This window comes from Coregonus lavaretus (assembly GCF_964263955.1).
Source record: "Coregonus lavaretus genome assembly, chromosome: 12".
NCBI lineage: Eukaryota > Metazoa > Chordata > Actinopteri > Salmoniformes > Salmonidae > Coregonus > Coregonus lavaretus.
The window spans coordinates 29,696,710-29,724,081 of NC_139999.1; the positions used below are offsets into that span (position 1 = coordinate 29,696,710).

A 27,372-nucleotide genomic window follows, 5' to 3' on the forward strand; every position below is an offset into this window, starting at 1 on the left:
ATGATGCTGGAAAACAGACTGCAACTGTGCCACATGTATCCTACATTAATTGCACACATAGTCTAGGCATAGCCATCTATATTTTATTTGTACAATGGATCGATGGATGGATAGATACAAATATTAATAATATTTTTCTGTACACAGTTACACATACACACACATATTCTCGCAGTGTTTTATTGATTCCACAGGGCCTCCTAAAGTAGAGGTTTGGCACAGTATTTGGCAGACTGCAGAGCAGACCAGCCTGTTGAAGGTCTATGACATACATAGATGTCTACAGCCATGAGAAGGTATGGCGAATAGGAATCATTCTTGGGTGCATTGTTGACATTAATTAAATGAATCCTCTCTGAGGTAAAAAGGAAGAAAGCACTAATTAAATTACCTACTGTGCTTGCACTTATTATTTGCCACTGAACAGAGGTAATCCTAACCTATCTATAACTGGGCTCCCAAAAAATAGAGAAATCTTTATAAATACTGGTTTATACTGGTTGGTACACATTAATTTTTATTTTTCACTGCTCAACTATAGAAAATGTTTCACTCTTAGGTAGACCTACCGACTATCATCTTACTATCTTTAATACAACACACTTTGATTACTAGCAGAAAGGCTAATGAGATAAATACACATGAGACGAAAATATGCACACACACAAACAGAGAGAATTCTCTGAGCCCTATCATTTGAAAAGTATTTAATAGTATTTGAAAGTGTGATGGTCTGTCTGAGGCTTAGTTCATTATTCTTCCACAAGCTTGCACATCAGTATGATGTGTTTTAGTTGTGTGTAAGGTGTGATGCCCTGAATCTGTGTGAGATTTCTATTATGTGTGTGTGGGTGTTCAATCACACTATGTTACATACATTTGTGTATTGATTTAGATGTGGGAGTAAAATAAATGAGTGTGATATTGCTGAACAAGGATACAAGTGTGTGTGTGTGTGCGTGCGTAAGTGACATTAGTGGCGAGAGTGTGTGTGGTATGTGGAGTGTGAGTGCTGTGTCGTGGGGCTCATGATGTTCTCAGTGATGTACGCCACCAACAGGCAGATGATGACCAGCATCACACAGATTGCTCCTCCCACTGTTGTCATGGCGATCACAATGTCCTGCATGCCCAAGGGTGAGATGGTGAACTCCACACAGTCCCCCAGGTCCTCTCTCTGGCCTGCTCCTCCTGAGTGGGGCGGTGGGATCAGGGTGGAGGCCAGCGGATGCAGGCAGATGCGGTAGGGGACGTTCTCATGCAGCTCAGTCAGCAGGAAGTCCCTGCAACCGGAGCCAAGATGGACACCAGCGCACTCAAACTGGGTGTAGCTCCCGTTCCACCAGCAGCTCAGCGCAAACCCACCTCTTCTGACCCGTCGTCCACTGAATACCATCTTTGGTGGGGCAGTCAAAAACCTGCTCTCTTCCCGAAGTCCTGTCCCAGGTGCCCATTTCTGTCCCTCTACAATTGTTCCTCTAGTCTCAGTCTCTTGTTTATCAAGGTCATGTCCAGCTGTGTTTCCTTTGGTTGTCCCTTGAGCCTCTCCTGTCAGACCTTCGTATGTCCACTGTAGCAGCACACTGCTGTTGGTCAGAACGTTGGCCACCAGGGACCCTCCTGGAGACGGAACAGTCCGGCAGTCTCCATGATGACACCTGAACCCCTGCTGTGTGTGTTGAAAACACAACCGCCCCCCGATTCCCCCCTCTGTCACCCGGTAGGCACATATTGGTGCCACTTCTCCCTCCATGGCCCTGACCCACCTTGTTCCACCTTGCACATGGTCTGGCCTGCCAGATATCACAGTGGTTCCTGTATTGCCTCTGCTAGTGTTGATGGAGTAAGTGCCATTCCTATGGCTGAGGTCCCCTTCCAGCTTTGGTGTGCTCATGGTTTCATTCTTACTGAAATAATCAATACCACCGTAGTTATTGTGTTGGCCATAGTTTGGGGAGACACCCACGTCCTTCTTGCTTCCCTCATCTGATGAAGATGCTGATGCTGATGGTAATTGCGCATCGCGGCCGCTGCGTGTCCGGTTGGAGACTGCGATTGTTGTGCGGCACAGACAGAGAAGCACTGCAGAGAAGGCGACCAGGGACAGCGGCGGTTGGCCTCTCATTTCTTCCCCTCTTACAGCTTCAGTCTCACTGTTTTAGTGCAAATTGATAGTGGACTGCGCCGTTACTGTCAGCGGAGATCCGAGGCGAGAAAGAGCGGTACGGGGGCAGGTGGCTTCCATAACAGTCGTACGCCATCAATGCCGTATAGCCTCTCCCTGGTGCAGAGCACGAAAACAATCTGCAACAAACGCGGACAATAACAATCATATACCTAGTTGGACGATTGATAGCTTACAGTCCACACTATTAGAGAATGAGCCAGACTTCTATCACATGGATATGCATTCTTGATCTGTTCATCCATACACAAATGTTGGTTATGCACACAACTCAACCAAACAATAAATAGGTCACATCGCTTATTACAAGTGTTTAATGTAAACGGCAATCAATGTAAGATGCATTTTGGCTATTTGAGAAAATAACTTACATGTCTGGGTTTTCGAGAACGAGGACCGCGGCGGTTATCTTTTTAATCACATTTGGCCCAGTCTTGTCCTCCAGTCTGGCTTTCTTTTATGGTTGTCGTGAGGAGGTGTGTGTGCGTTTGTCTGTCAGAATGCTTGTAGCCTAGTCATCAGCAGTCAATTACATCATGAGTCATCATTTGAAGTCCCCACTCCAATCTTAATTTCGCTGCCACCATTTCAGTTACTTTTTTGTGCCTTTTCATCCTTCCACCCATCCGTCCTTCCACATTTGGTGTTACATTTACATTTTTACATTTTAGTCATTTAGCAGACGCTCTTATCCAGAGCGACTTACAGTTAGTGAATGCATACATTTTTCATACTTCCCCCCCGTGGGAATCGAACCCCCAACCCTGGCGTTGCAACCGCCATGATTTACCAACTGAGCTACAGGAGGCTGTAGTCTTCAAGGCTGATGTGTGTAGTCTTTTGTTCATGCGATCAAGTCAGGCAGTTTATTGGAAATGCATTAGAGGTGATTGTTTTGTGCATCTTTATCCTGTAATACAAATGTCCTATTTTCAGGAATAATTTTCTTGTAAAAGACTATGAAACTTGCAGCAATGAACTCTGGTAACAGTTTATAACACATTCATGAGATAAGTATATGTTACTTATGCTAACTGACATTTGGATATTGTCAGCGGTAACCCAGAGCTATAGTTGATTTTGATGTGATGCTATTTCCAAACCTACAATGACATCAAGTGGTGATAATTGATAACAGGTCTATAACGTTGTACAGAGCTAGGTTTCTTTTGCACACTCAAACACTTCTGAAGATTTTGCTGATACATTCATTTCTGGTTAGTTATACAACCTCTTTATAACCTCTTTAAAATAGTATCATCGGAATGATCGTGGAGAATTAGAACAGATCATGTATAACCAGAGCTGTATTACAACACTCTAAATACACATTGATTGCTGTGTTGATGAATAGCCCAATCATCAAATAGGTAATACAACTCACAGTCTAACAACATTATAACTACTGGCAGTTATAATGGTCACAAAAAGCTTCATATCTGTGAAGATCTTGAATTTGAGAGCATTTAAGTTTAATCTCTGATCAATTCGACTCAGCAGTTCACGGACAAGGTTATTGGAGGTAATGATTATATTTCCATTCCCAAAAGGAAAAAATTGACAAGCTAGTAGTGCCAAGGGAGAGGACAGGAACAGTGTGATTAATGTATAACACTGCAGCATCAGTAGATGGGATGGTTTTAATAAGACCCCTAGGAAGCCCCTGGAAGATGCTGGGTTAATTAGTCTAATTGGAACTAACATCTGGGCAATGGGAGCTAACGATGAGGGGTAGAGACACTCACGGGATGGGGCACAAACAAATGGATCATAACAGCCAGCTTTGTAACAGGGCGACAAATAAATACATGTCTGGACACCCACTGAAATGAGCTGAAGTGATTTGTATATCTTTATGGTCTCAGGTGTTTGTCAGCCTCACATGTCTTGTTGATATGGCCTGTCTGTGGGGTATGAGTTGATAAGAGGTGTGTGTTTTTGCAGCTGGCCAATGGAGTGAAAAATCTGCAAGCCTTAGCAGCAGGTAAGGGCATGGTATCTAGGCGACAAATTATTGGAGTAAATTGACCCTGAGCCGGGACAGCAACGGTGAAAATGCTGAGTTTGTTTTTGGGATGGCTTTGTTTGTGTGTATGTGTCTATATAAATAGTTCACAATGAACAGGATAAAGGCAGAGATACAATAGAGATCCTGGTATAGTAACAGAGTAGGAAGAGTAGCTCTCACCACTATTGAGATACACATCCATGCAATGAATAAGAAACAAATAGTGGCGCCATGCTGAGGAGAATGCGATGTCGAAGGTCCTCACTCTAGATGCTATTCTGTTTGGGTTGCTGGTCTTCTCTGGCATCCTGGGAAACATACTGATCATCCATATGGTGAGGAGAGAACTATCAAACTTTTTTTTAAAGAAATGGAACCCTAACTGCCAATAGCCATGGAATATCTCAGCCTAAGATGACATCACACAGTGTTAAGTGTAATAATAAATTATACTCTTTCTCTCTCCCTCTCTCTCAGGTTTTCCAGTCGGCCATTGAAAGTTTGTCTCATCGGCTACATCCCTCTGACACCATCCTGGTGAACCTGTCGCTGGCCAACCTGCTGACGTCTCTGTTCCGCACGGTACCCATCTTTGTGTCTGATCTGGGTTTGGACGTGTCCCTGTCCCAGGGCTGGTGCCGCCTCTTTATGTTGCTGTGGGTGTGGTGGCGGGCCGTGGGCTGCTGGGTCACTCTGACCCTCAGTGCCTTCCACTGTGTCACCCTGAGGCGCCAGCATGTGGCCGTGGGCCCCCTGGCACAGGAGCATGAGAGGAGGAAGGTGTGGGTGGTTCTGGGGCTGGTTTGGGGGCTCAACCTGGCCTTTTCCCTGCCGGCGCTGGTCTACACCACACACATCCAAGGCAATGCCACGGTGGAGCTGATGGTGATCAGCTGCACCACCAGGCCCCTTCTGGGCTGTATGTGGCAGTTCCCCTCGGAGGAGCAGGGCTTGGCCTTCGCCTCCACCTCCCTGGCCCTCAATGAGGTGGTTCCCCTGGTGCTGATGGTGGGCACCAACCTGGCTACGCTGCACACGCTGGCCAAACACATGCGGGCCGTCACCTCAGCGGGCGAGGCAGGGGGAGGGACGCAGGGCAAGCTGGACAGACATGTGGCCAGTGAACGCAAGGCCGGTCATGTGATCATTTTGCTGGTGATGCTATTTGTGGTGTGCTGGGCCCTGCAGGTTGCGGCGGTGACATACTATAACCATAACAGGGGGCACCATGCGGAGGAGCTGCTGACTGTGGCCCACTTCTCTGCCTCTCTGTTTGTGGGCTTCAGTCCCATGGTGGTGGCTCTGGGACACGGCAAGCTGAGGAGGAGGATCATGAGGATGATCGTTGGCTGTGCTGACAGAGTGAAATGTCAACAGGAGAAAATAGTAGATGAAAGCAAAGCTCCAGACACAAGGGAGAGGAAAGTAAATCAACCTGTTTTCACTATTCAGAAGGAGAGAGAGGTTATCAAATAAGAGGAGCGAGTTAAAGCAAATATGAATTAATGAATTAATTAAGGCGTACCACTTTGTATGGTATCATTAATTAACCAATGCTTGCCTCTCCTTCAGTCTCAATGTTTAAATGTGAACATGTATATAAAAACTCTGTCTAAATAAGTAATAACCCATCCAATAAATACCTTAGAACTTTTAAAGTATTGGAATGTTTAAGATCTTCTACATTTGGAGTATTTGGGGAGGGGGCAGGACCGAGTTTGTGAAACTCTGATGTAGAGGAACCTCAGGGCATAAACTGTCTCAGAGGCTGGGAGATGGTACAAATAAAGACCTTTATTTCACTGTTTTTTAAAGAGCAAACAAATCAGAACGTGTAACGACAACTATCTACAGCTAGGAGTGCCCTCTTACATACAGTCAATACATCAAAACCATTCTCTCACTCACAAAAGGGCAGCTTGCCAGAAAGAAATTGTGTTAACATAGTCTCACTAACAAGTACAGAGTATCACATTTCATTCCAATTAGGAACTCAACAATCTTTTATACAAAACCTCTCCGAACAAGTAACAGTGCTCTTCTTCATTGAATCCTTAGAAATTGTAGTAAAAAAATAATAATGGGTTTGTCTCTCATAGTGGCCATGTTAAAACAGCCTGCCTAAGGGAAGAGGATAAAAATGGTTGCCAATGGTTAGAGGAATGCGAACAACCATATAATTCTATGTTACTGTTAGGCTGAGGGCAGGTATAATATCTTTCCACTGACTTCCCCATAATTTCAGTTGCAGTGTCTGTGTCAGAACGTGGGCTCTGTTTGCGAGTAAGAATATACTTAATGACAGCACGCAGCCGTCGGTGACCCACTGCCAGCACGATGGATGAAATGGCGTTGAAGATGGTGTTGGCAAAGCGAGCTATAACCAGGAGGAACTCAGCTGACGAACCTCGGTTGTAGATAAAGTAGTTTATAGAGATGAGGCTGGTTCCCCAAGACCCAATGAAGAGCATGATGAGGGCTAGAATCACCTGGAGAAAGAGGAAGGGAAAATACTGTGAAACTATTTACCAGTTTTTTTATTCTCTTAGCATGAGGGTCATAAAACATACACATAAACATGCATTCTCTGTAATAACTTGCGGTGCCCGTGAACAGTTCCTGAGGGAGGGGCCATGTGAGAGAGCTGGGTGTCAGTTCTTGTGTGTGTGTACCCAATAGTGTCGAGCTGAACAATGCTATTTCAGTAATTATGGCACAGTATATTGTCAGCTTGCTTTCATTTCACATAGCATATCTCTAGTCACAGACCACACCACCCTCCCTAGCGCTTGCATTTTAAACTACCATTCCTCAAAGATCAGCCCAAAACCCTCCAATATCTTAAATACCAAATCCCATAATCACAACCCTTTTACTTAGAGCCCAAACCACACACAATCCCCATACCTGCCTCCCCCTTGTCTCGAGCATCCACATACAGCCATTATTCTTCAGCACCCTCTGCCCCAGTGCTCGACCCCTGTCCCAGATCAACCCAGCTCCTTACCTCCAGCCCCAGGTCAGAGATGACCAGCAGGGCGTTCCTCAGGACAGACATGAGCAGGTTGGAGAGGGCCATGTTCATCAGGATGATATCGGAGTTACATCCCCCACTGGGGTCTTTGAACACGCTCTCCTCGATCACACCAACCACCGTGGCGTTACCCACGATACCCAGCAGGTCTAGAATGATGTAGAAGGTGGTCTGGATGGGAGACGTAGTGACACGGAGCCCCATCCCCACCAGTTCCTGCCCTCTCAACTCCGGCATTGGGGCCTCCATCTCTACTGAATTATAGTGAGTTCTGGGTAGAAAACTTTTCAGTCTCTCTGCATCCTAATCCAGGGCCCTATTTTCAAAAGTTTTTCTAAAAAGAGTGAGTTATATTAGATGTCAGCTCCATTCTATCTGCATCCTCTAATCCACTGCTATATGTTTTATTCCAAATATGAACACCTCTTGGTAATAGATCATAAATACAAATGTACAAAAAAATTCATATTGATTGCTTCCCATCTATTATAGGTACTTTTATACACTCCCTCTCTCTGTAGCATCCAACACAAGCCCAACCTCCCACAGAAGTACCTATGTAAAATCACCATGGACACCAGATATATACAAAGTAGTTCCTGCCATACCTATCCACCTAAAATTGCAGCAAATTCCCTAGTTACTCAACCAACCTCTGCTAGGCCAGAGGCAGTGTACCCATGGAAATGTGGGGGTTTCAATCCCAGAGTTTAGCTACTGAGCGAGAGATTAATCAATCAGCCTAATTGAAACATGCTTCCTTAGCAACTAGGTTCATTATGATGCCACACTAGCTTCCCTAGGGAGGGAGGTAGAGGTGTGTTTGGTTGTGGTGCTTAATGGGTGGCAGGTAGCCTAGCAGTTAGAGCCGAGCCGGCAATAGGAGGGTTGCCAGTTTGAATCCCGGGTCCGACAGGAAAACCTGGCAGGACGTGCGCTAGCAACCAGAGGGTTGCTGGTATCAAAATCCTAGATGCTGTTGCCTGTCGTTGTGCCCTTGAGCAAGGCACCTAACCCCCCACAACAGCTTCCCGCACCTCTCCAAAACCTGTATGTATGAGTCTTTCGGAAGGGTTGGGTTAAAAGCGGAAGTCACAGTTCGGTTGGACCTTGTGTGCAGTTGACCAATAAAGTGATCTCAATCACTTGATGCCATTCATAAATCAAGACAACAGATCATCTAAAAGCATTTTTATTTCAAAAATATTGTTCAGACAAAAGCTTTGGACTATGATCTTAGAGCATAGTTTCCCAAATTATAATGTAATACAAACAATCTACAAAAGTTAAAACATTGGAAAGTCTGGCTTGTATTTGGTCCATGATGTGCTGTTTACGGTAACGCTCATAGCTCTTCCTTGATAACAGCTATCTTCTACGTGAGTATTCATCTCTCCTTCCTCTTCCCCGCTCCTTCTCCCGTTCCCGCCGACGCTCCCTCTCTTTTTCCCTTTCTCTCGCTCTATCCCTGCGACTGATTTTCTGGCGGTGGGCGGGAGAGACGGAGCACAAAGGAGAAGAGACACTGCGACTGCGTCTGAAACAGAGAGAGAGAGAGAAGTTAGTCTCAGAACTGAGACTCAAAATGGAGTCCATATGGAACAGAGTAAGGCACAGTGCTTCTTCCATACCTTCTTCTGGAAGGAGACATGGACTGAGTCCCTCTCCTCTCATCACTACGGCTCCCTCTTTTCTTCCTGAGTGAGGAAAAAAAAGAAGGAGAAAAGCAAAAATAGAAGAGTCTACATTTCATGAGGGAAAGCAGCTCCATTCAATCAACAAATATACTCAGTACAGATATCCCCATACTCCAGTAGAGGAGGAATACTTACTCGTCTCCGTTAGTGAGTTTCCGGCAGGCATTCTTTAGGGCAACTTGATTTAGGGGAGACTCCCTGTTGGGCTGTGGTACAGCAGGTGACGCTAGGACAAAGAGAGACAAGCATAAGGAACTTTGTAGGAGGAAATGGTTCCAAAGTCACAGGGTTGCTAAAGGAAATGATGAGCACATGAGACAAACGGTAATAATATTTTTTTTTATAGATGCCAGAATGCAAAAAAAAAAGGAAATAGAAACAAAAAAGCATGGGATAAAACATTAGGATATCACATATTACACAGTGTGTTTCCCTATGGGTGAGCGGTGTGTGTCTGTCTCACCTGCTTTGGAGGCAGGGGAGAAGCTGGAGGGGACATCAAGGGTAGGGGTACCCACAGTCAGCAGTCCCCCTCCTACCAGCTTAGCCTTGGCGATGCGGGCGTCCAGGGCCAGGTGACACTGGTCCACCTCTTTTAGCATACTGGGGAGGGAGACGTTGGGCAGCGAGTACAGCCTCAGGATCCGCCCACAGATCTCCCTCAGGTCCTCCTCAGACGCACCAAACAGCAGGAACCAGGGGGGCTGGTCCGGTAGAGGGATCTGCAGGGAAGACGGGAGGAGGGTGAGGAATCAGACAGGTGGTCATGTCGCTGTTATGGATATCTGGGAGCTATATAGACCAGCTAATCATGTTTGAGCATATGTCCTTAGATAAAATCTTGGTTTGTGTAGTAGGTATGCTGATATGTGCAGGTGTATGAATGACAAGTATATTACTGTATATTACTGTAAAATACCTTATGTGTTAGCATCTTTAAAGCACATGAGTGTACACTGTAGTGTCCTACCTGAAGTGTTCTGGCTGACAGGTAGATACAGGCACAGGCCACGGTCTCAGCACTGAACCTCAGGAACACATCTGTCCTCAGACTGTCATTCATGTAGTTCCTAGAAAACAGATAGCAGCAGAGAGCGGGAGAGTGAGGTGAAAATAGCTAAATAAGAACTCTTCCTAATATGACATTCGAGATACATTGAGAAATGATTAAACTAAATAAAGACAAAATAGCAACAAGATACTCACCAAGCCGTCTGTACCAGCTTAGTATTCTTCTCACACTCTAGCACCTGGAGGTACATCACAATGATCTGTGACAGAGGAGCACAAAAACTGTTAGGGATGAATTCCCAAGACCAGATGCAATGTAAATTGCTTTTGATAAGAGCATTTACTAGGCATGTCATGATCATACAAATCCAAGCCTAGAGTAGCAATCATAACAAACCAGTAGAACAAACAGGGCCTAAGCCACAGTGGTTATCAATTGTCCTGTTTTAGATCAAATGCGCCACTGAATGTATTGAAGGTGGTGAGGTAAGGAGTCTGCTGCTTGCCTTGTGGGGGTGTTTGACATGCACACAGAAGCCCAGCTCCTTCAGCACTCTCCTCTCCGTCTTGATCACCTGAGCCTTGGCACTGATGTAGCTGGCATCCAGAGGCATGGGGACCTGGGTCCTGGAAGATACACATGGTTAGAGATATACAGAATACCTCAAGAGGGTTGGGGGAACAGGAAGAGGAGTTCAGAACCCCTTACCTTTTGCCTTTGCTGTGCTTGAGGTGGTAGAACACGTTGAGAACGTCTCGTACCCTCCGTGGTTCCTCTTCGATCTTTGAAGCGAGGTGCACACAAGCCATTGCAACCATCTGGAATGAGGTGGGCAGGGAGGTAGATGGATATTTTGAGAAGGGGAAAGAGGACAAACAGCATCATGAGATTAGTTAGTCACAGCAACAGGGTGAACAAATAGTAAAGGGTTGAATGTTTGAGTTAAGTCTGATAGAGGACTTTTGCCAAACAGAGCAGGATAGTGAGGGTCCTACCTCTGCACAGTGTCTGACGAACGACTTGCAGTAGTAGAACCTCTGGAAAAGGATCTGCCCCGTGGCCATGGCTACCTGGAGAGAACGTTCATCAATTAGTTAGCCAACTACGATTTAAATCCCTCGCCTGGCCTGCCTCATTGGTAAACAACACGAGCCTTTAACTTAGCTGTTGATTCTAGACATGGTCTCGTGTTTGACTTGTACAATTACATTTCTCTGACTTCTAATGCAAATTCTACTTAACTTCGGCACAATAGTTAGCTAGATTGTTACCAACCTGCGGAAGTCTCAGCAGAATACCCGCGGCCTGGATCAACTCACAGCCCCGCATTCGCAGCTGCTCCTCGGTATCCGCGGAGAGCCCATGTTCAGCGGACGGACTCTGCTGTAGTCGCTCCGGTGGCAGGAGACAGTTATCTAAAGTTAAGGTCACTCCAGAGTATATCTTATCCCCTATAAGAATTCCCTCCCCGGGAATTCTCAGGTCTTCTGCCGCCATCACATATTCAATAGTCGGTTGCATGACACCAGGCAAGACCGAGGCCCAGTCCAGCACGGGACTCCAGTACAGTCTCTACCGATTGGATGGGCCGTGAATAAACCGCGCCCCTTTCTATTGTTCATACTGGTTGTGATTGGTTATTGTGGTCTTGAAATCCCGTTGTGTAAACCAATAATAGCAGTATATTTTAAACGGGTGGAAGCGCTCAATAATTTTTTTCTGCAAATTCCGGTGTTGCACCGTTTTGTCAAAGTTTGAACTGTTTTGATCCCACAATGTTATTTCTAAGCGTGTGTTGCAGTTTAAAAAGTTATTGTCTCTTGAGAGAAGAAACTATCTTTGATAGAATGGACTCACTGGTGTAAAAAATGATTGCTGTTTAATAGGCTCATTCTTAATGCAGATCAATCTGTGTTGGTGCTGCAGGCTGCAGCATGTGACAATTTGAAAATTTCGTCTAGAGATATTAATGGTCATACTGTACCTGACAACAATCATACAGTTGCCTATTTGTTTGTGTGTTGAAATGACTTTTACACTCCAAAATGAAATTACAAAAAATTAATAATAATTTACACTAGTTTTATTACCTCATATGATATTAACATTGAGTATATAGAATACAAGAAGGGTCGTTCCACCTCAAAAAGAACAAGAAAGTATTTAGACACCCAACATCTCAGATTGTTCTGAAATCGTTTCTATAGTTAGAAACAGATAATATTAGCAATCCTGCACAATTATTTTGTTGATCTCTGAGAAATTAAGCTAATTGATTGCACCCAAATTGGACATTTAAATGTATAAGATTCGTATAATATTCAATAAATATTGTACTTAAAATCCGATTTGGACCTAACTTTTTTCTAACAATGAACTAGACATGACGAATCTGAAAAGCCACCCACTGACCCCCCACACCCCATGCCAATCCCACCCAAACAACGAGTATATAGTATCAGTTCTCTATGTCTGAAAAGTAGTATGGAGCTGCGGCTCTGAGTATTGTTTCTTCATCCAGTGAATTTGGTGATGTTTTTCCCCCCCTGTTCATAGAAATTAGTCATTGAAGTTGTTAGGTTTATGTCCCATCCTACATCCTGATATTACCAGGTTCTAACCACTAGATGGTGCTCTTCCTGCTATTAGGTGATAAAAAAATAAAAATAATCCCCTCCGCCTCAATGTTGGTTTCCTTACCCTGTAAGCACTAAAGGTTTTAGCATTTGTGGCACAAATCCAATGCAAGTCAATGGTACCTATATTAGCATTTTCACACTTCATGTCCAAATCATCTTAATGTACCAAAACATGTATCGTGTAACTCAATAGCTAGGTTTCCATCCAATTCATGAAAAATATTCTAAAATCCACATAAAGAAAATATGCACATTTTCCCACCTGTGGTGTGTTTCCACCAAACTGACTTGTTAAAAATTAGTAGGTGATGACTTAGTGCACACGAAATGTAGTTCAATGTAGTTCGCTCAAGTTTTCATATACCGAATAAACACTTTGAATGTGTTTCCATCGCATTTTCAACTCTACCGATAGTTTTGTCACCAAAACTGTTGCGTAAAATAGAAAATGTTTAGAGAAAATATATATTTTCTATTTTATTCAGCTATGTTCAATTGTATTCTTCATACTATAAAATAATATAAAATAATGCCACAGAATTCTAAGCAAATCTTGTCTGCTTAATTAACTAGCCATATGGCATAGCCAGATCAGGGCCTAACATAAGGACAACTCAAGAGTATGCTATTCTGTTCTACTGAAATAGACTACATTTTCTTCATATCATGTTTCTTTAGATATGTCTAAAATAAATAATGGATTTATTGTGATGGTGTAGGCTATATTACATGGATTTATTATACTTTTTTAAATGTAGATGTTCCAAAGGTCTGCATCAGTGGCTTGTAGGCTATGTGTGGAAGCCAGGAGATGCTAAATGTGGTTATATTAGTTAACGGTCAATTACCGTGAGACCGGCTGTTATTTGCTTGACAATCACTGGCTGACAAAATGTAATGACTGCCACAGACCTAGTGAGGACCACACACCATACCATCTTGTTTACTTCGATATGATGGTTATTATATCGATATTTGTCATTTGCATCGCCTTTTCTTGCATAATTAAATTTACAGACACAAAAAGATCCCACCATGTCGAACCAACAAATGATCTGTCTGCATTTATAAAATTGTAACGAACTTCCTGTTAACATCACAGCTGTCATGTTTTTTTTTTATAAGTATGAATTTACTGGCCTAAAAATTGTGGATGGAAATGTGGTTACTGATGTTTCTTACAGATGATTTGGATATGAATCGCACAAATGCTAATATAGGTACCATTGACTTGCATTGGATTTGTGCCACAAATGCTAAAAAGTTAGAATTTGAAACAGTGGCTAGGTAAACAAAACCAAAGCACCGGTTGCTGTCATACCGTGTCCATAAACTGCTTACAGGGTAAGGAAACCAGTATGTCAGTTTGTAATTTGGGTGAACTATCCCTTTAACATTGAGGGGGCATATAGTTGTTGGGGTGGGATTGGCGCAGAGTATGCTGGTGGGAGGAGCTATAGAAGGTAGGGCTCATTATAATGGCTGGATTGGAATCAATGGAATGGTACCAAACACATGAAAACAACTGGTTTGACTCCATTTCATGACATTCTGGCCATTACAATGAGCCGGTCCTCCTATGGCTCCTCCCACCAGCCTTCTCTGGATTGGCGTGGGGTGTGGGGGGTCTGTGGGCGACTTTTGACAATTTCTTTGGATTCCTCATGTCTTACTCATTGTTAGAAAAAAGTTGGATCCAAATCGGATGTTAGGTACTATATTTATTGAATATTATATGAATCCTATACATTTAAATGGCCAATTTGGATGCAATCAATTAGTTTAATTTCTCAGAGATCAAATGATATTTCAACAAAATAATGTTGCTGGAATGCTTATCTTATCTGTTTCTTACTACAGAAACGATTTCAGAATAATCTGAAATGGTTTGTGTCATGGCTTGCTGAAATGACATGGAACGACCCAGAAGATCAGATGTGAGATTAAATGTTTTCCTGTTTTCAGATATTGCAATTTATCTACCCTCTATATGAGACCAATGCATTGCTGTTAAATTGGAACATGGGCTTTGCATAATATTCACACTTAGGGGTGTACTGTGCAGCAGAGAAAAAAATCTAAAAGTTGAATGTAGGCCTGATTGTCACAACATGTGGTAAGATATGTGTCCCACTAGATGGCGATCTTCACAAGCAAGTTCACAAGAGCCAGGCTGATGGGTTTAAATGTTGACTGCAGCCTATTATGTGGAAGCTAAACTGAAAACTATATATCAAAAATATGTGAGAAAGCGTACAAGTACATTTTAATTTGACTCCTTGTTTATGAAGTGTATATAGTTGTTTATTTTTATCAGAAATTATTAAAATGCCTATGTGTAACAGCATGTCCACAATATGACCCGATGGATGATGGGAGAGAAGATATGGTTATTCAAGAAAGTTAGGGGGTTCTTTGTCTTCTTTTTCTCCATCCACCCTTCCTTCTCTTCAGCCTCATCCACCTATCACACATCAGTGGCAATCCTTCTCATAGGAGTCAGAGAAATTGAATCCATCCATTTGGAACACATTAGCTCTATGCTTGGAACACATTAGCTCTATGCTGAAGCTACAACTCTTCATCTTGACCCAGCTGACCCAGGACCCATCTTCCTTATGACATGACAACATAATCCACTTACATGGCTTTCAGAAAGTATTCATACCTCTACTTATTCCAAATTTTGTTGTGTTACAGCCTGAATTCAAAATGTCTTAAATACATAGTTTTCTTCTCACCCATCTAAAAGCAATACCCCATAATACAAAGTGAAAACATGTTTTTAGACATTTTTGCAAAATGAAGTACAGAAATATCTCATTTACTTAAGTATTCACACCCCTGAGTCAATAGTTTGTAGAAGCACCTTTTGCAGCGATTACAGCTGTGAGTCTTTCTGGGTAAGTCTCAAAGAGCTTTCCGCACTTGGGTTGGGCAACATTTGCCCCTTATTCTTTTCAAATTTCTTCATGCTCTGTCAAATTGGTTCTTGATCATTGCTAGGCAACCATTTTCAGGTCTTGCCATAGATGTTCAAGCAGATTTAAGTCAAAACAGTAACTCAGCCACTCAGGAACATTCACCGTCTTCTTGGTAAGCAACTCCAGTGTAGATTTGGACTTGTGTTTTAGGCTATTGTCCTGCTGAAAGGTGAATTAATCTCCCAGTGTCTGGTGGAAAGCAGACTGAACAAGGATTTTGCCTGTGCTTAGCTCCATTCCATATTTTTTATCCTGAAGAACTCCCCAGTCCTTAATGTTTACAAGTATACCCATAACATAATGCAGCCACGACCATTATGCTTGAAAATATTGAGCGTGGTACTCAGTTGTGTGTTGTATAGGATTTTCCCCAAACATAACACTTTGTATTCAGACAAAAATGTAATTGCTAGCAGTATTACTTTTGCAGTATTACTTTAGTGCCTTGTTGCAAACAGGATGCATGTTTTTGAATATTTTTATTATTTTCAGGCTTCCTTCTTTTCACTTTGTCAATTAGGTTAGTGTTGTGCAGTAACTACAATGTTGTTGAGCCATCCTCAGTTTTCTCTTCACAGCCCTTAAACTCTGTAACTGTTTTAATGTCACCATTGGCTTCATAGTTGTCACACCCTGGCTCTGGGACTCTATATGTTGAGCCAGGGTGTGTTCATTCTGTTGTGTTTATTTCTATGTTGGCTGGAGTGACTCCCAATCAGAGGCAACGAGTGTCAGCTGTCGTTGGTTGTCTCTGATTGGGAGCCATATTTAAACTGTCTGTTTTCCCTTTGTGTTTGTGGGTTTTTGTTCCGTGTTGGTCATTGTTACCGTGGACTTCACGAGTCGTTTCTTGTTTTGTTTATTGGTGTCTATTATCACTAAAGATAATAAAGTTAACCATGTTCGTTCATCACGCTGCGCCTTGGTCTATTCAATACGACGATCGTGACAGAAAAACCCACCAAGTAAGGACCAAGCAGCGTGTCCCGGGGCAGAACTTGGACTGGACATGGGAGGAAGCGCCAGGAGAGGCCCTGGCGAAAGAGGAGCAGCGGCGTCAGCAGTGTCAACGTCGGACAGGCGAGAGGCAACCCCAGAAATTTTTTAGGGGGGGGCACACGGCATGGACGACGGGGCTGACGGAGGCAGAAAAGGGGCGGATTCAGAAGGCCACCAGGTTACGGGTACACCGCCCTGTACGTCCTGTGCGGATGCCTCACACAGAGTGTGTGAGGGTAGGCATTCAGCCAGGACGGGTTGTGGCCGCTCTTCACTCCAGGTCTCCTATCCGTCTCCACAGCCCGGTTCGGCCTGTCCCTGCTCCTCGCACCAAAGGGATATTCAATGTCTGCCATTGGAAAACCTCCCTGGTCTTTCTGGTTGAATCTGTGTTTGAAATGTACTGCTCGACTGAGGGACCTTACAGATAATTGTATGTGTGGGGTACAGAGGTGAGGTAGTCATTCAAAAATCATGCTAAACACTACTATTGCACACAGAGTGAGTCCATGCAACTTATTATGTGACTTGTTAAGCGAATGTTAACTCCTGAACTTATTTAGGCTTGCCATAACAAAGGGGTTGAATACTTATTGACTCAAGACATATCAGCTTTTCATTTGTAATTAATTTGTACAAATTTGGAAAAACATTATGTGGTATTGTGTGTAGGCCAGTGACAAAAAAACTCAATTTAATCCATTTTAGATTTGGGCTGTAACACAACAAAATGTGGAAAAAGTAAAGGGGTGTGAATACTGGATAATCAAGTGGTTTGAAGCGACACAGAGCTGTGACTCCATTGTACCACAGCATTGACGTGGCAATAAAGCACTTCAAATGTAAAAAATGTCCTCCACTTCAGCTCTCTGACTGCAGGCAAGTCTCATTGATAGCCCCAGAATACTGCATCTATCAAAGTGAGAGAGAGGGAGAGAAAAGGAGAGAGAAAAAGGGGTTATTACTTTCCTGTTGCACAAGAGTGCTGTTAGCACCACATGAAGAAGACTACAGTGGGGAAAAAAAGTATTTAGTCAGCCACCAATTGTGCAAGTTCTCCCACTTAAAAAGATGAGAGAGGCCTGTAATTTTCATCATAGGTACACGTCAACTATGACAGACAAAATGAGGGAAAAAAATCCAGAAAATCACATTGTAGGATTTTTTATGAATTTATTTGCAAATTATGGTGGAAAATAAGTATTTGGTCACCTACAAACAAGCAAGATTTCTGGCTCTCACAGACCTGTAACTTCTTTAAGAGGCTCCTCTGTCCTCCACTCGTTACCTGTATTAATGGCACCTGTTTGAACTTGTTATCAGTATAAAAGACTGTCCACAACCTCAAACAGTCACACTCCAAACTCCACTATGGCCAAGACCAAAGAGCTGTCAAAGGACACCAGAAACAAAATTGTAGACCTGCACCAGGCTGGAAAGACTGAATCTGCAATAGGTAAGCAGCTTGGTTTGAAGAAATCAACTGTGGGAGCAATTATTAGGAAATGGAAGACATACAAGACCACTGATAATCTCCCTCGATCTGGGGCTCCACGCAAGATCTCACCCCGTGGGGTCAAAATTATCACAAGAACGGTGAGCAAAAATCCCAGAACCACACGGGGGAACCTAGTGAATGACCTGCAGAGAGCTGGGACCAAAGTAACAAAGCCTACCATTAGTAACACACTACGCCGCCAGGGACTTAAATCCTGCAGTGCCAGACGTGTCCCCTTGCTTAAGCCAGTACATGTCCAGGCCCGTCTGAAGTTTGCTAGAGTGCATTTGGATGATCCAGAAGAGGATTGGGAGAATGTCATATGGTCAGATGAAACCAAAATAGAACTTTTTGGTAAAAACTCAACTCGTCGTGTTTGGAGGACAAAGAATGCTGAGTTGCATCCAAAGAACACCATACCTACTGTGAAGCATGGGGGTGGAAACATCATGTTTTGGGGCTGTTTTTCTGCAAAGGGACCAGGACGACTGATCCGTGTAAAGGAAAGAATGAATGGGGCCATGTATCGTGAGATTTTGAGTGAAAACCTCCTTCCATCAGCAAGGGCATTGAAGATGAAACGTGGCTGGGTCTTTCAGCATGACAATGATCCCAAACACACCGCCCGGGCAACGAAGGAGTGGCTTCATAAGAAGCATTTCAAGGTCCTGGAGTGGCCTAGCCAGTCTCCAGATCTCAACCCCATAGAAAATCTTTGGAGGGAGTTGAAAGTCTGTGTTGCCCAGCGACAGCCCCAAAACATCACTGATCTAGAGGAGATCTGCATGGAGGAATGGGCCAAAATACCAGCAACGGTGTGTGAAAACCTTGTGAAGACTTACAGAAAACGTTTGACCTGTGTCATTGCCAACAAAGGGTATATAACAAAGTATTGAGAAACTTTTGTTATTGACCAAATACTTATTTTCCACCATAATTTGCAAATAAATTCATAAAAAATCCTACAATGTGATTTTCTGGATTTTTTTTCCTCATTTTGTCTGTCATAGTTGACGTGTACCTATGATGAAAATTACAGGCCTCTCTCATCTTTTTAAGTGGGAGAACTTGCACAATTGGTGGCTGACTAAATACTTTTTTTCCCCACTGTATCTCCTTAAAATTACAATGACTATAATGTGACGGTTCAATAAATCGGTCAAGTCCAATATAAGGCTGGCAGACCTGTGTGTGTGTGTGTCTGTGCGCGCGGTGTCAGACCAGTTTGTGTGTGCGTGGTGCAGCAGAGCCCCTCTCCCCGGGCCGTGCGGTAGACAGGGGACACACACACTCGGGTGCTGGGGGCCAGGTGTGTGAGCAGCGTGGACAAGGATCCAGGGGGCAGGTATAGGGAGGAGGACGCAGGGCGGGATGGGATCTTGGTCTCACCCCTCTCCCAGCTGAGCCAATACCCCCTCAGACCCTCCTCGTGGCCTCGCCACCGGACCTGCACCGCATCACGCCCCACTGGGGTCAGCTGGAGGTCAGCCAGGGCAGGCAGCACTGAGATACACACAGAGATAGAGGACAGATTAGTGTGTGTGTTTTGTTATAAAAGCCATAAATCACAGAATGAAAAAAGAGAGGGGCTAGGCCCTCTTTCCATGACATAGACTGACCAGGTGAATCCAGGTGAACGCTATGATCCCTTATTGATGTCACATGTTAAATACACTTCAATCAGTGTAGATGAATGGGAGGAGACAGGTTAAAGAAGGATTTTTAAGCCTTGAGACAACTGAGACATGGATTGTGTATGTGTGCCATTCAGAGGGTGAACAAAAACACACACATCTTACCCTCCTGAGTGCAGGCCTTGACAGACACTGCCTTCTCTTTGCCAGTGGAGTACAGGGCGCTGATAGTGACCAGGTACTGTGTGTCTTGCTCTAGACCAGTGAGCAGAGTGGTATTCTGATGTCCGTGTAGCATAACCATGTGGACCTGTCCACTGGGTAGAGCTCCATACTCTATCTGGTACCTCTGGACCTGCTCAGGCTGCAGAGGACCCCAGCTCACTCGCACCCTGTCAGGACCTGAGTCTGACACTGTGACCACCGCTGGGCTCAACACCTCTAGGGTGTGTGAGAGGAGAGGACAGGGAGGAGAGGACAGGGGGATGACAGAAAAATGAAATAGATTATGATTATGCACAAAAAGGTGTTCAATAAGGTAAAAAGATTTTCTATCAGTGTTGATTTTCTATTAGAATATTCATATTTCATATTTCTACCACGTCACTGTACTTTTCATTCCACTCCCACATTCCTGACACTTATTCCAATCACTTTCTTTCCATCCCCTCTTCCTCCCTCTCTCCCAGTCTCCCTTCCTCCCGCCCTCTCACCGGGCAGTGTGGTGAAGTTGGCACTGAGGGTGTTGAGGTAGTCCTGGTTGGACTTTGGGGTGAGGGAGGCGGTGTAGTTGGTGTCTGGTTGCAGACCGCTCAGCTCCATCCAGCTGGCATCCCCAGGGAGGGTCCGTCTGTGGTACTGCCCCTCACTGCTGGACACGCCACCAGGCTGACCCTTCCCGCCACCTGGCAGCACAGAATTGTAGCGGACCTCGTAGAAGCCTGTGTTGGCGCTGAGGACAGGACGCCACTGCAGCACGGCACTGTGCGAGGACACCTGTACCACCCGCAGGCACTCAGCACGGATCAGCTCTAAGAGAGAGAAGGGGGGGGGGGGGGGCATACAACTCAGTGGGGGAGAGTTTGCATAGACACTACAGAGGTTGTCATCTGCAATCTCAGGAATGTCTATAAATACTTGAGTCTGGCAAATCAGTTATAGTCAAGCGGCATAGTCCCACCTCTGCTGTAGTGTTAGAAGTGGTGTGCTGAACGGTTTTATACAATGCTGTGCTGTTTGAAGGGCAAAAAAGTATATTTCATATATTGTCATCTATTTCCCCTGTCTTTGTATCTACCCTTTGTGAGTCACTACATTCCTCCCTCACCCCCGCCCCACACACCAATGATGGCCTCCCTCAGGTCCTCTGTGATGATGCTGATGTCATCGATGTCCACAAAGTACAGGTGGGACTCGATGGGCGGAGTCACCACCCTCCGCAGCACCTGGTAGTTCCCGTGTCCTGTAGAGACTGCCAGCACGGACACGCCCGCCGTTCTCAGCTCTGCCATTGGTCCATCCACCGTGCCCGGCTCTACCCCGTCCGTTAGCCACACCAGCACCTTAGGGAGCTTTGTTTCATCCCCAGCTCCAACCCTGGCTAGCAGCCCCTGTGCCAGTATGAGGGCAGCCTCAGTGTTGGTGTCCCCTTGGAGCTGCCTGGTCCTCTGCAGTGCCCCCTGAAGGCCAGGCTGGGTGCTGTGGGCGTCCAGACCAAACTCCAGGTGTGGCTCAGTGCCCACCTGCAGCAGCCCCACCCTCACCTGGCCCTGCCCCAGTGAGAAGGGGAGGAGCAGCTCAGACAGGAAGAGCAGCAGGCGAGAGAACTCATAGGATGACACACTTCCTGAAGAATCCAACAGGAGCAGGATGTCCCCCTCACAACAGTTCAGAGCTGAGAGAGGTGGGGTGAGAGAAAGGGAGAGAGAGAGAAAGGGAGAGAGAGAGCGATTACACTGAAGCTATTTACCTCATACCTTATATCTACAGAGAGAATTGTAAGCAGGCATATGGCTGCAAGCCCAGGAACAGATTCCACAAGGCAACATAAAAAGGCAACATAAAAACACTTTTTCAAAACACATTGTTTGCCAATGTTCTTACCTGTCGTGGTAGTTCTTTACTTTGCTAATCTTCCTATGTCCACATTTAAATATTTGCTGTTCTTTGTGTGATCATTCAAAATAAACTGGATTGGTTTAAGCCATTTTATTCAAACACAGACTGGGATCCAAGCCATAGAACACAGGACAAGAGACAGGAAAGGAAAGGGGATGACGAGACGAGTGCTAAAATATGGATAAAGGCATGGGGTTGAGAGATGACTGTCAAGGGAGTGAGATAAATTAAACAGATTAAAAACTGAGGATAGGTGGAAGAAAACGGACACAAACTAGAGAGAGAGAAACAAAACAACAGAGAGAGAGCGAGAGAAAGATAAAAAGAGAGACAGAGAACATTATGTGCAGAGAATAGCCACAGTCTGGCCAGACGCTCTCTGATGAGCATATTATAATGGTCACTGGACCTCGTCGTCTCTTTATTCTCTGAAACAACTGAGCTACATCTGCTCTCTCAACCATCTACATACAATAATCATTTCCAGTAAAATCAAAATCGCTTCTACTAACACCCCAGTTTCTACACCCCAGCTTCTACTAAAAAAACAACAACACTTGTAGTGAATTCAGATATAGTAGCTCATACATTTTCATATGTCCTGTGTCTGACTCAGCTCTCTGCCTCTCTGCTGTGTGTTACTGGTGTGATATAACGCCTAAGAGGATGACTGCCATAGCAATGATGTCATAGAAGGTTGGTCAACAGCTATACAGTATGTAGTTGGTAAAACAGTCGACATATCTCTGTCACTACAGGGACAAGGGCATGTCAGATGAAACCCATCTATTTTTCCATCAGCTGTCATGACCTGTTATAACAGGTGTATAACCCTGCAGGAATGCAGGAGCATCCCAATGTTTTTGCTGTTCTAACATGCTATTGTGGTTATGCACTGACATGCTCTGGTCTAGTTAGAACAATACAGGTACTCAATCACAAGCTGACGCCTGATGGAGGTACAGACGCAGACACACACACACACACACACACACAAATGACTGCCATCATCCAAAGGCACATATACATATTATGCATATTGCGTCACTTCTTCCACACATTGTATTCCACTCTCTGCATAGCCTCTCTCTCTCTCTCTCTCTCTCTCTCTCTCTCTCTCTCTCTCTCTCTCTCTCTCTCTCTCTCTCTCTCTCTCTCTCTCTCTCTCTCTCTCTCTCTCTCTCTCTCTCTCTCTCTCTCTCTCTCTCTCTCTCCCCCCCCCCCCCCCCCCTTAGGGAAATATTGGGAGGAAAGACAGAGTGTGTAAGTACTGGGAGAAAAAGAGAAGGATAAGGAGAGAGAAGAGAGGAAAGGGATTTGCAGCTCTCTTCCCTCTCTGCAATCCACAGTGAGGTGTGTGTGAGCAAGAGAGACTGTGTGTGAGAGATGTAATAGAGAAGAAGTATGTCTTTTCCTTCAATCCCTAAGTCTCTATTTACGTAATTAAAAAGCAGCCAAAAATTTAATTAAGCTTTGTTCCCACCTTTATGACCTGCAGAAAAATGTCTCCAAAGGCTTTGCTTAATCTTTATCAAATAAACCTGAGTGATAGATCCAAATGTTTACTTTTAATTAGTTGGGGACTACCATAAGCGTGCATATATTATTACAGCTTTGTTACTGGAATTTGGCAAACAGAATGTTACCTGTTTCCAGAGACATTCTGGCCAAAGTCAGCAGGGCAAATGTTTTTCTTGAAGACAGCAATATCAATGAAAGACAGAGCTTCCATTGTCTCCCTTTCAACTGTAATGCCAAGAGCTGGAAGTATCTCTCTCTCACACACACACACACACACACACACACACACACACACAAACACTTTACAGAAAAAATATGAATAATAGACAACTCTGTCAATAATACAATACAGTTATAATAGACCCTTTAAATAAGTTACCATTTTGCGGATTTAGGCTATACTATACACTAATAGGCCAGGTGATCAGATATATTACGATGCACAGTGTATTGCATCCCAAGAACGTCATTGTTGGAAAACGAATGATTATCTAATAATGTGAATGAGTATCCCGACTTTAACCAGCGCCAACTCTGCAGAATGGAACATTGTTACGAGGCTACAGGAAATATGCAAAGGCAATCTCTCTAACCGTGACACACCTGTATAAGGTAGGCTAAACTCACCTGCGTCAGGCACAACGTTTTGTGTGTTACTTCGCCGGAGTAACAGACCGAGCAGCAAACAGGAAAATCCAAGCCACTCCATCATAAATTGGATCAATACCTTATGATGAAATAAAGCAAACAAGTGCACCCTGAACGGGATCTTCCCAAGTCACTGTCCATGGCATTGCTGTACTGTATTACGGTTCATTCCCTCTTTCAATCCCTCGAGATTCTCATGCGCCAAGGGATCACTCCGTTGTTAGTTGTACAGACTAATTTTATAGAAAGGCTGAAAAGTCATTACAACCGGCCCTACCACAAGGGCACTCGCGTGCTCACACACAAACAGCGGAGACCCCGTTATCCGCACTACCTCATTTAAAACGTATTAGAAGGCGCGACTCTCCCACTCCCACAGCACGCATTTATCCCTCTCTCAACAAGATCAACTGATAAGTAAGTGCTTCTTTGATTTCATTTCCTCCTCGGCTCTGCTACGGTTTCACCCTCCAATATATTTTGGTCTTCTCCTGCCCCTTCTCTTTCCCTTTCTCAAGCCTCCTCCCCTCAACAGTGAAGAGTTTTTCGGCGTCACTTTTGTTGGACTTCGGCCCAAACATTATCCAGGATGCTTCACATAATAGCACGAATGTGATTAAAACTTTATTGACTCCATTAGTAGGCTATTATCATCGCTCTACCCTCATACACTACATGACCAAAAGTATGTGGACACCTGCTCATCGAACATCTCATTCCAAAATCATGGGTACTAATATGGAGTAGGTCCCCTCTTTGCTGCTGTAACAGCCTCCACTCTTCTTGGAAGGCTTTCCACTAGATGTTGGAACATTGCTGCGGGGACTTGCTTCCATTCAGCCACAAGAGCATTAGTGAGGTCGGGCACCGATGTTGGGCGATTAGGCCTGGCTCGCAGTCGGCGTTCCAATTCATCCCAAAGGTGTTCGATGGGATTGAGGTCAGGGCTCTGTGCAGGCCAGTCAAGTTCTTCCACACCGATCTCGACAAACCATTTCTGTATGGACCTCGCTTTGTGCACAGGGGCATTGTCATGCTGAAACAGGAATGGGCCATCCCCAAACTGTTGCTACAAAGTTGGACGCACAGAATCGTCTAGAATGTCATTGTATGCTGTAGTGTTAAGATTTCCCTTCAGTGGAACTAAGGGGCCTAGCCCGAACCATGAAAAACAGCCCCAGACCATTATTCCTCCTCCACCAAACTTTACAGTTTGCACTATGCATTGGGGCAGGTAGCGTTCTCTTGGCATCCGCCAAACCCAGATTTGTCCATTGGACTGCCAGATGGTGAAGCGTGATTAATCACTCCAGAGAACGCGTTTCCACTGCTCCAGAGTCCAATGGGGGTGAGCTTTACGCCATTCATGAAACCCATTTCATGAAGCTCCCGACTAACAGTTCTTGTGCTGACGTTTCTTCCAGAGGCAGTTTGGAACTCAGTAGTGAGTGTTGCAACCAAGGACAGAAGAATTTTACGTGCTATGCGCTTCAGCACTCGGCGGCCCCGTTCTGTGAGCTTGTGTGGCCTACCACTTAGCGGCTGAGCCATTGTTGCTACTAGATGTTTCCACTTCACAATAACAGCACTTACAGTTGACCGGGGCAGCTCTAGCAGGGCAGAAATGTGACGATCTGACTTGTTGGAACGGTGGCATCCTATGACAGTGGCACGTTGAAAGTCACTGAGCACTTCAGTAAGGCCATTCTACTGCCAATGTTTGTCTATGGAGATTGCATGGCTGTGTGCTCGATTTTATACACCTGTCAGCAACGGGTGTGGCTGAAATAGCCGAATCCACTAATTTGAAAGGGTCTCCACATAATTGTCTATATATAGTGATATCTGGACCCCCTTCAGTGAACAGGTTTGTGTTCTACTCAGGGACGGGAGGAGCAGTGTTCGGGCACGTCCTGAGACAATGCAGGCTAACAGGGTGGAGTGGCAGCAAACTATTCATTGCAATAAACACCTAAGAGCGTTTTATTTTAATTTTTTTGCACTGACTATGCACACTCACAGGACTCTACACAGTCACACACACTCACACTGACACTCCAACACACACACACACACACACACACACACACACACACACACACTTCATTGGCTCACACACACACACATAACACGCACACACATTCATACAGACTCTACACACACACACATACAATCATCATATGCGCTGCTATTACTCCGTTTATCATATACTTTAAGATTACATTTTTATATTTTATAAACAATACAAAACATACACATACAAACGACTACATCATACAAACGTCACTACATCACACCTGCCCAGAACCACTAGCCTCCACCCCTATATCCAAAGTCCTTATCACTTTCCTCCACATAGTCCCAAACTGCATGATTTGGTTTCTCTCCGTCGCCCACGCACTTAAAATGTTTAGATAATAAAGCATTCAACCTTTCCATTGCGTGAACGACGGAGGATTGGCTCATTTTCAGTTTTTGAGTATACGTTTTTTAAAGATAATTGATGAGAAGAGCATTGTCCAACCCATCGGGTATCTCACTGCACCATCATATGTCATGTCTTGAAATATACAGACAGACAAATTAAAAATACATTTACATTGCAATACCTCTGACATACAGTGAGGGAAAAAAGTATTTGATCCCCTGCTGATTTTGTATGTTTGCTCACTGACAAATGATCAGTCTATCATTTTAATGGTAGGTTTATTTGAACAGTGAGAGACAGAATAACAACAAAAAAATCCAGAAAAATGCATGTAAAAAATGTTATGAATTGATTTGCACTTTAATGAGGGAAATAAGTATTTGACCCCCTCTCAATCAGAAAGATTTCTGGCTCCCAGGTGTCTTTTATACAGGTAACGAGCTGAGATTAGGAGCACAATCTTAAAGGGAGTGCTCCTAATCTCAGCTTGTTACCTGTATAAAATACACCTGTCCACAGAAGCAATCAATCAATCAGATTCCAAACTCTCCACCATGGCCAAGACCAAAGAGCTCCCCAAGGATGTCAGGGACAAGATTGTAGACCTACACAAGGCTGGAATGGGCTACAAGACCATCGCCAAGCAGCTTGGTGAGAAGGTGACAACAGTTGGTGCGATTATTCGCAAATGGAAGAAACACAAAATAACTGTCAATCTCCCTCGGCCTGGGGCTCCATGCAAGATCTCACTTCGTGGAGTTGCAATGATCATGAGAACGGTGAGGAATCAGCCCAGAACTACACGGGAGGATCTTGTCAATGATCTCAAGGCAGCTGGGACCATAGTCACCAAGAAAACAATTGGTAACACACTACACCGTGAAGGACTGAAATCCTGCAGCGCCCGCAAGGTCCCCCTGCTCAAGAAAGCACATATGCAGGCCCGTCTGAAGTTTGCCAATGAACA

General features: G+C 44.3%; 3 protein-coding genes across 5 annotated transcripts; 1 reads left to right on the forward strand and 2 right to left on the reverse strand.

Annotated features, from left to right (window-relative positions):
- Positions 1 to 4,441: 4,441 nt before the first annotated feature.
- Positions 4,442 to 5,754, forward strand: LOC311137922 (olfactory receptor class A-like protein 4; the record flags this gene model as incomplete). The annotated part of the gene is made up of 2 exons (XM_084172537.1): positions 4,442 to 4,528; positions 4,671 to 5,754. The coding sequence occupies 2 exons, from the start codon at positions 4,442 to 4,444 to the stop codon at positions 5,667 to 5,669; spliced, it is 1,086 nt and encodes a 361-aa protein (XP_084028663.1). The 3' UTR covers positions 5,670 to 5,754.
- A 2,649-nt stretch (positions 5,755 to 8,403) lies between these two features.
- LOC311137919 (cyclin-L1-like) lies at positions 8,404 to 11,489 on the reverse strand. 2 transcript variants are annotated; one of them, XM_084172534.1, is made up of 10 exons: positions 11,208 to 11,489; positions 10,932 to 11,002; positions 10,645 to 10,754; positions 10,442 to 10,562; positions 10,131 to 10,195; positions 9,895 to 9,994; positions 9,388 to 9,646; positions 9,060 to 9,150; positions 8,859 to 8,924; positions 8,404 to 8,764 (listed from the first exon to the last, which is right to left on the reverse strand). In XM_084172534.1, the coding sequence occupies exons 1-10, from the start codon at positions 11,455 to 11,457 to the stop codon at positions 8,596 to 8,598; spliced, it is 1,302 nt and encodes a 433-aa protein (XP_084028660.1). In that variant the 5' UTR covers positions 11,458 to 11,489; the 3' UTR covers positions 8,404 to 8,595. The 2 variants fall into 2 exon arrangements, with proteins under 2 accessions (XP_084028660.1, XP_084028659.1); XM_084172533.1 differs by having other exon boundaries at positions 10,932 to 11,006; positions 11,212 to 11,481.
- Positions 11,490 to 14,291: 2,802 nt separating this feature from the next.
- Positions 14,292 to 24,513, reverse strand: LOC311137913 (von Willebrand factor A domain-containing protein 1-like). Of its 2 annotated transcripts, none has more exons than XM_084172523.1 (6): positions 23,957 to 24,513; positions 21,033 to 21,584; positions 20,404 to 20,721; positions 19,856 to 20,131; positions 19,278 to 19,559; positions 14,292 to 17,470 (listed from the first exon to the last, which is right to left on the reverse strand). In XM_084172523.1, exons 1-6 carry the CDS (start codon positions 24,039 to 24,041, stop codon positions 17,445 to 17,447), a joined length of 1,539 nt encoding a protein of 512 aa, XP_084028649.1. In that variant the 5' UTR covers positions 24,042 to 24,513; the 3' UTR covers positions 14,292 to 17,444. The 2 variants fall into 2 exon arrangements, with proteins under 2 accessions (XP_084028649.1, XP_084028648.1); XM_084172522.1 differs by having other exon boundaries at positions 19,242 to 19,559; positions 23,957 to 24,431.
- Positions 24,514 to 27,372: the final 2,859 nt, after the last annotated feature.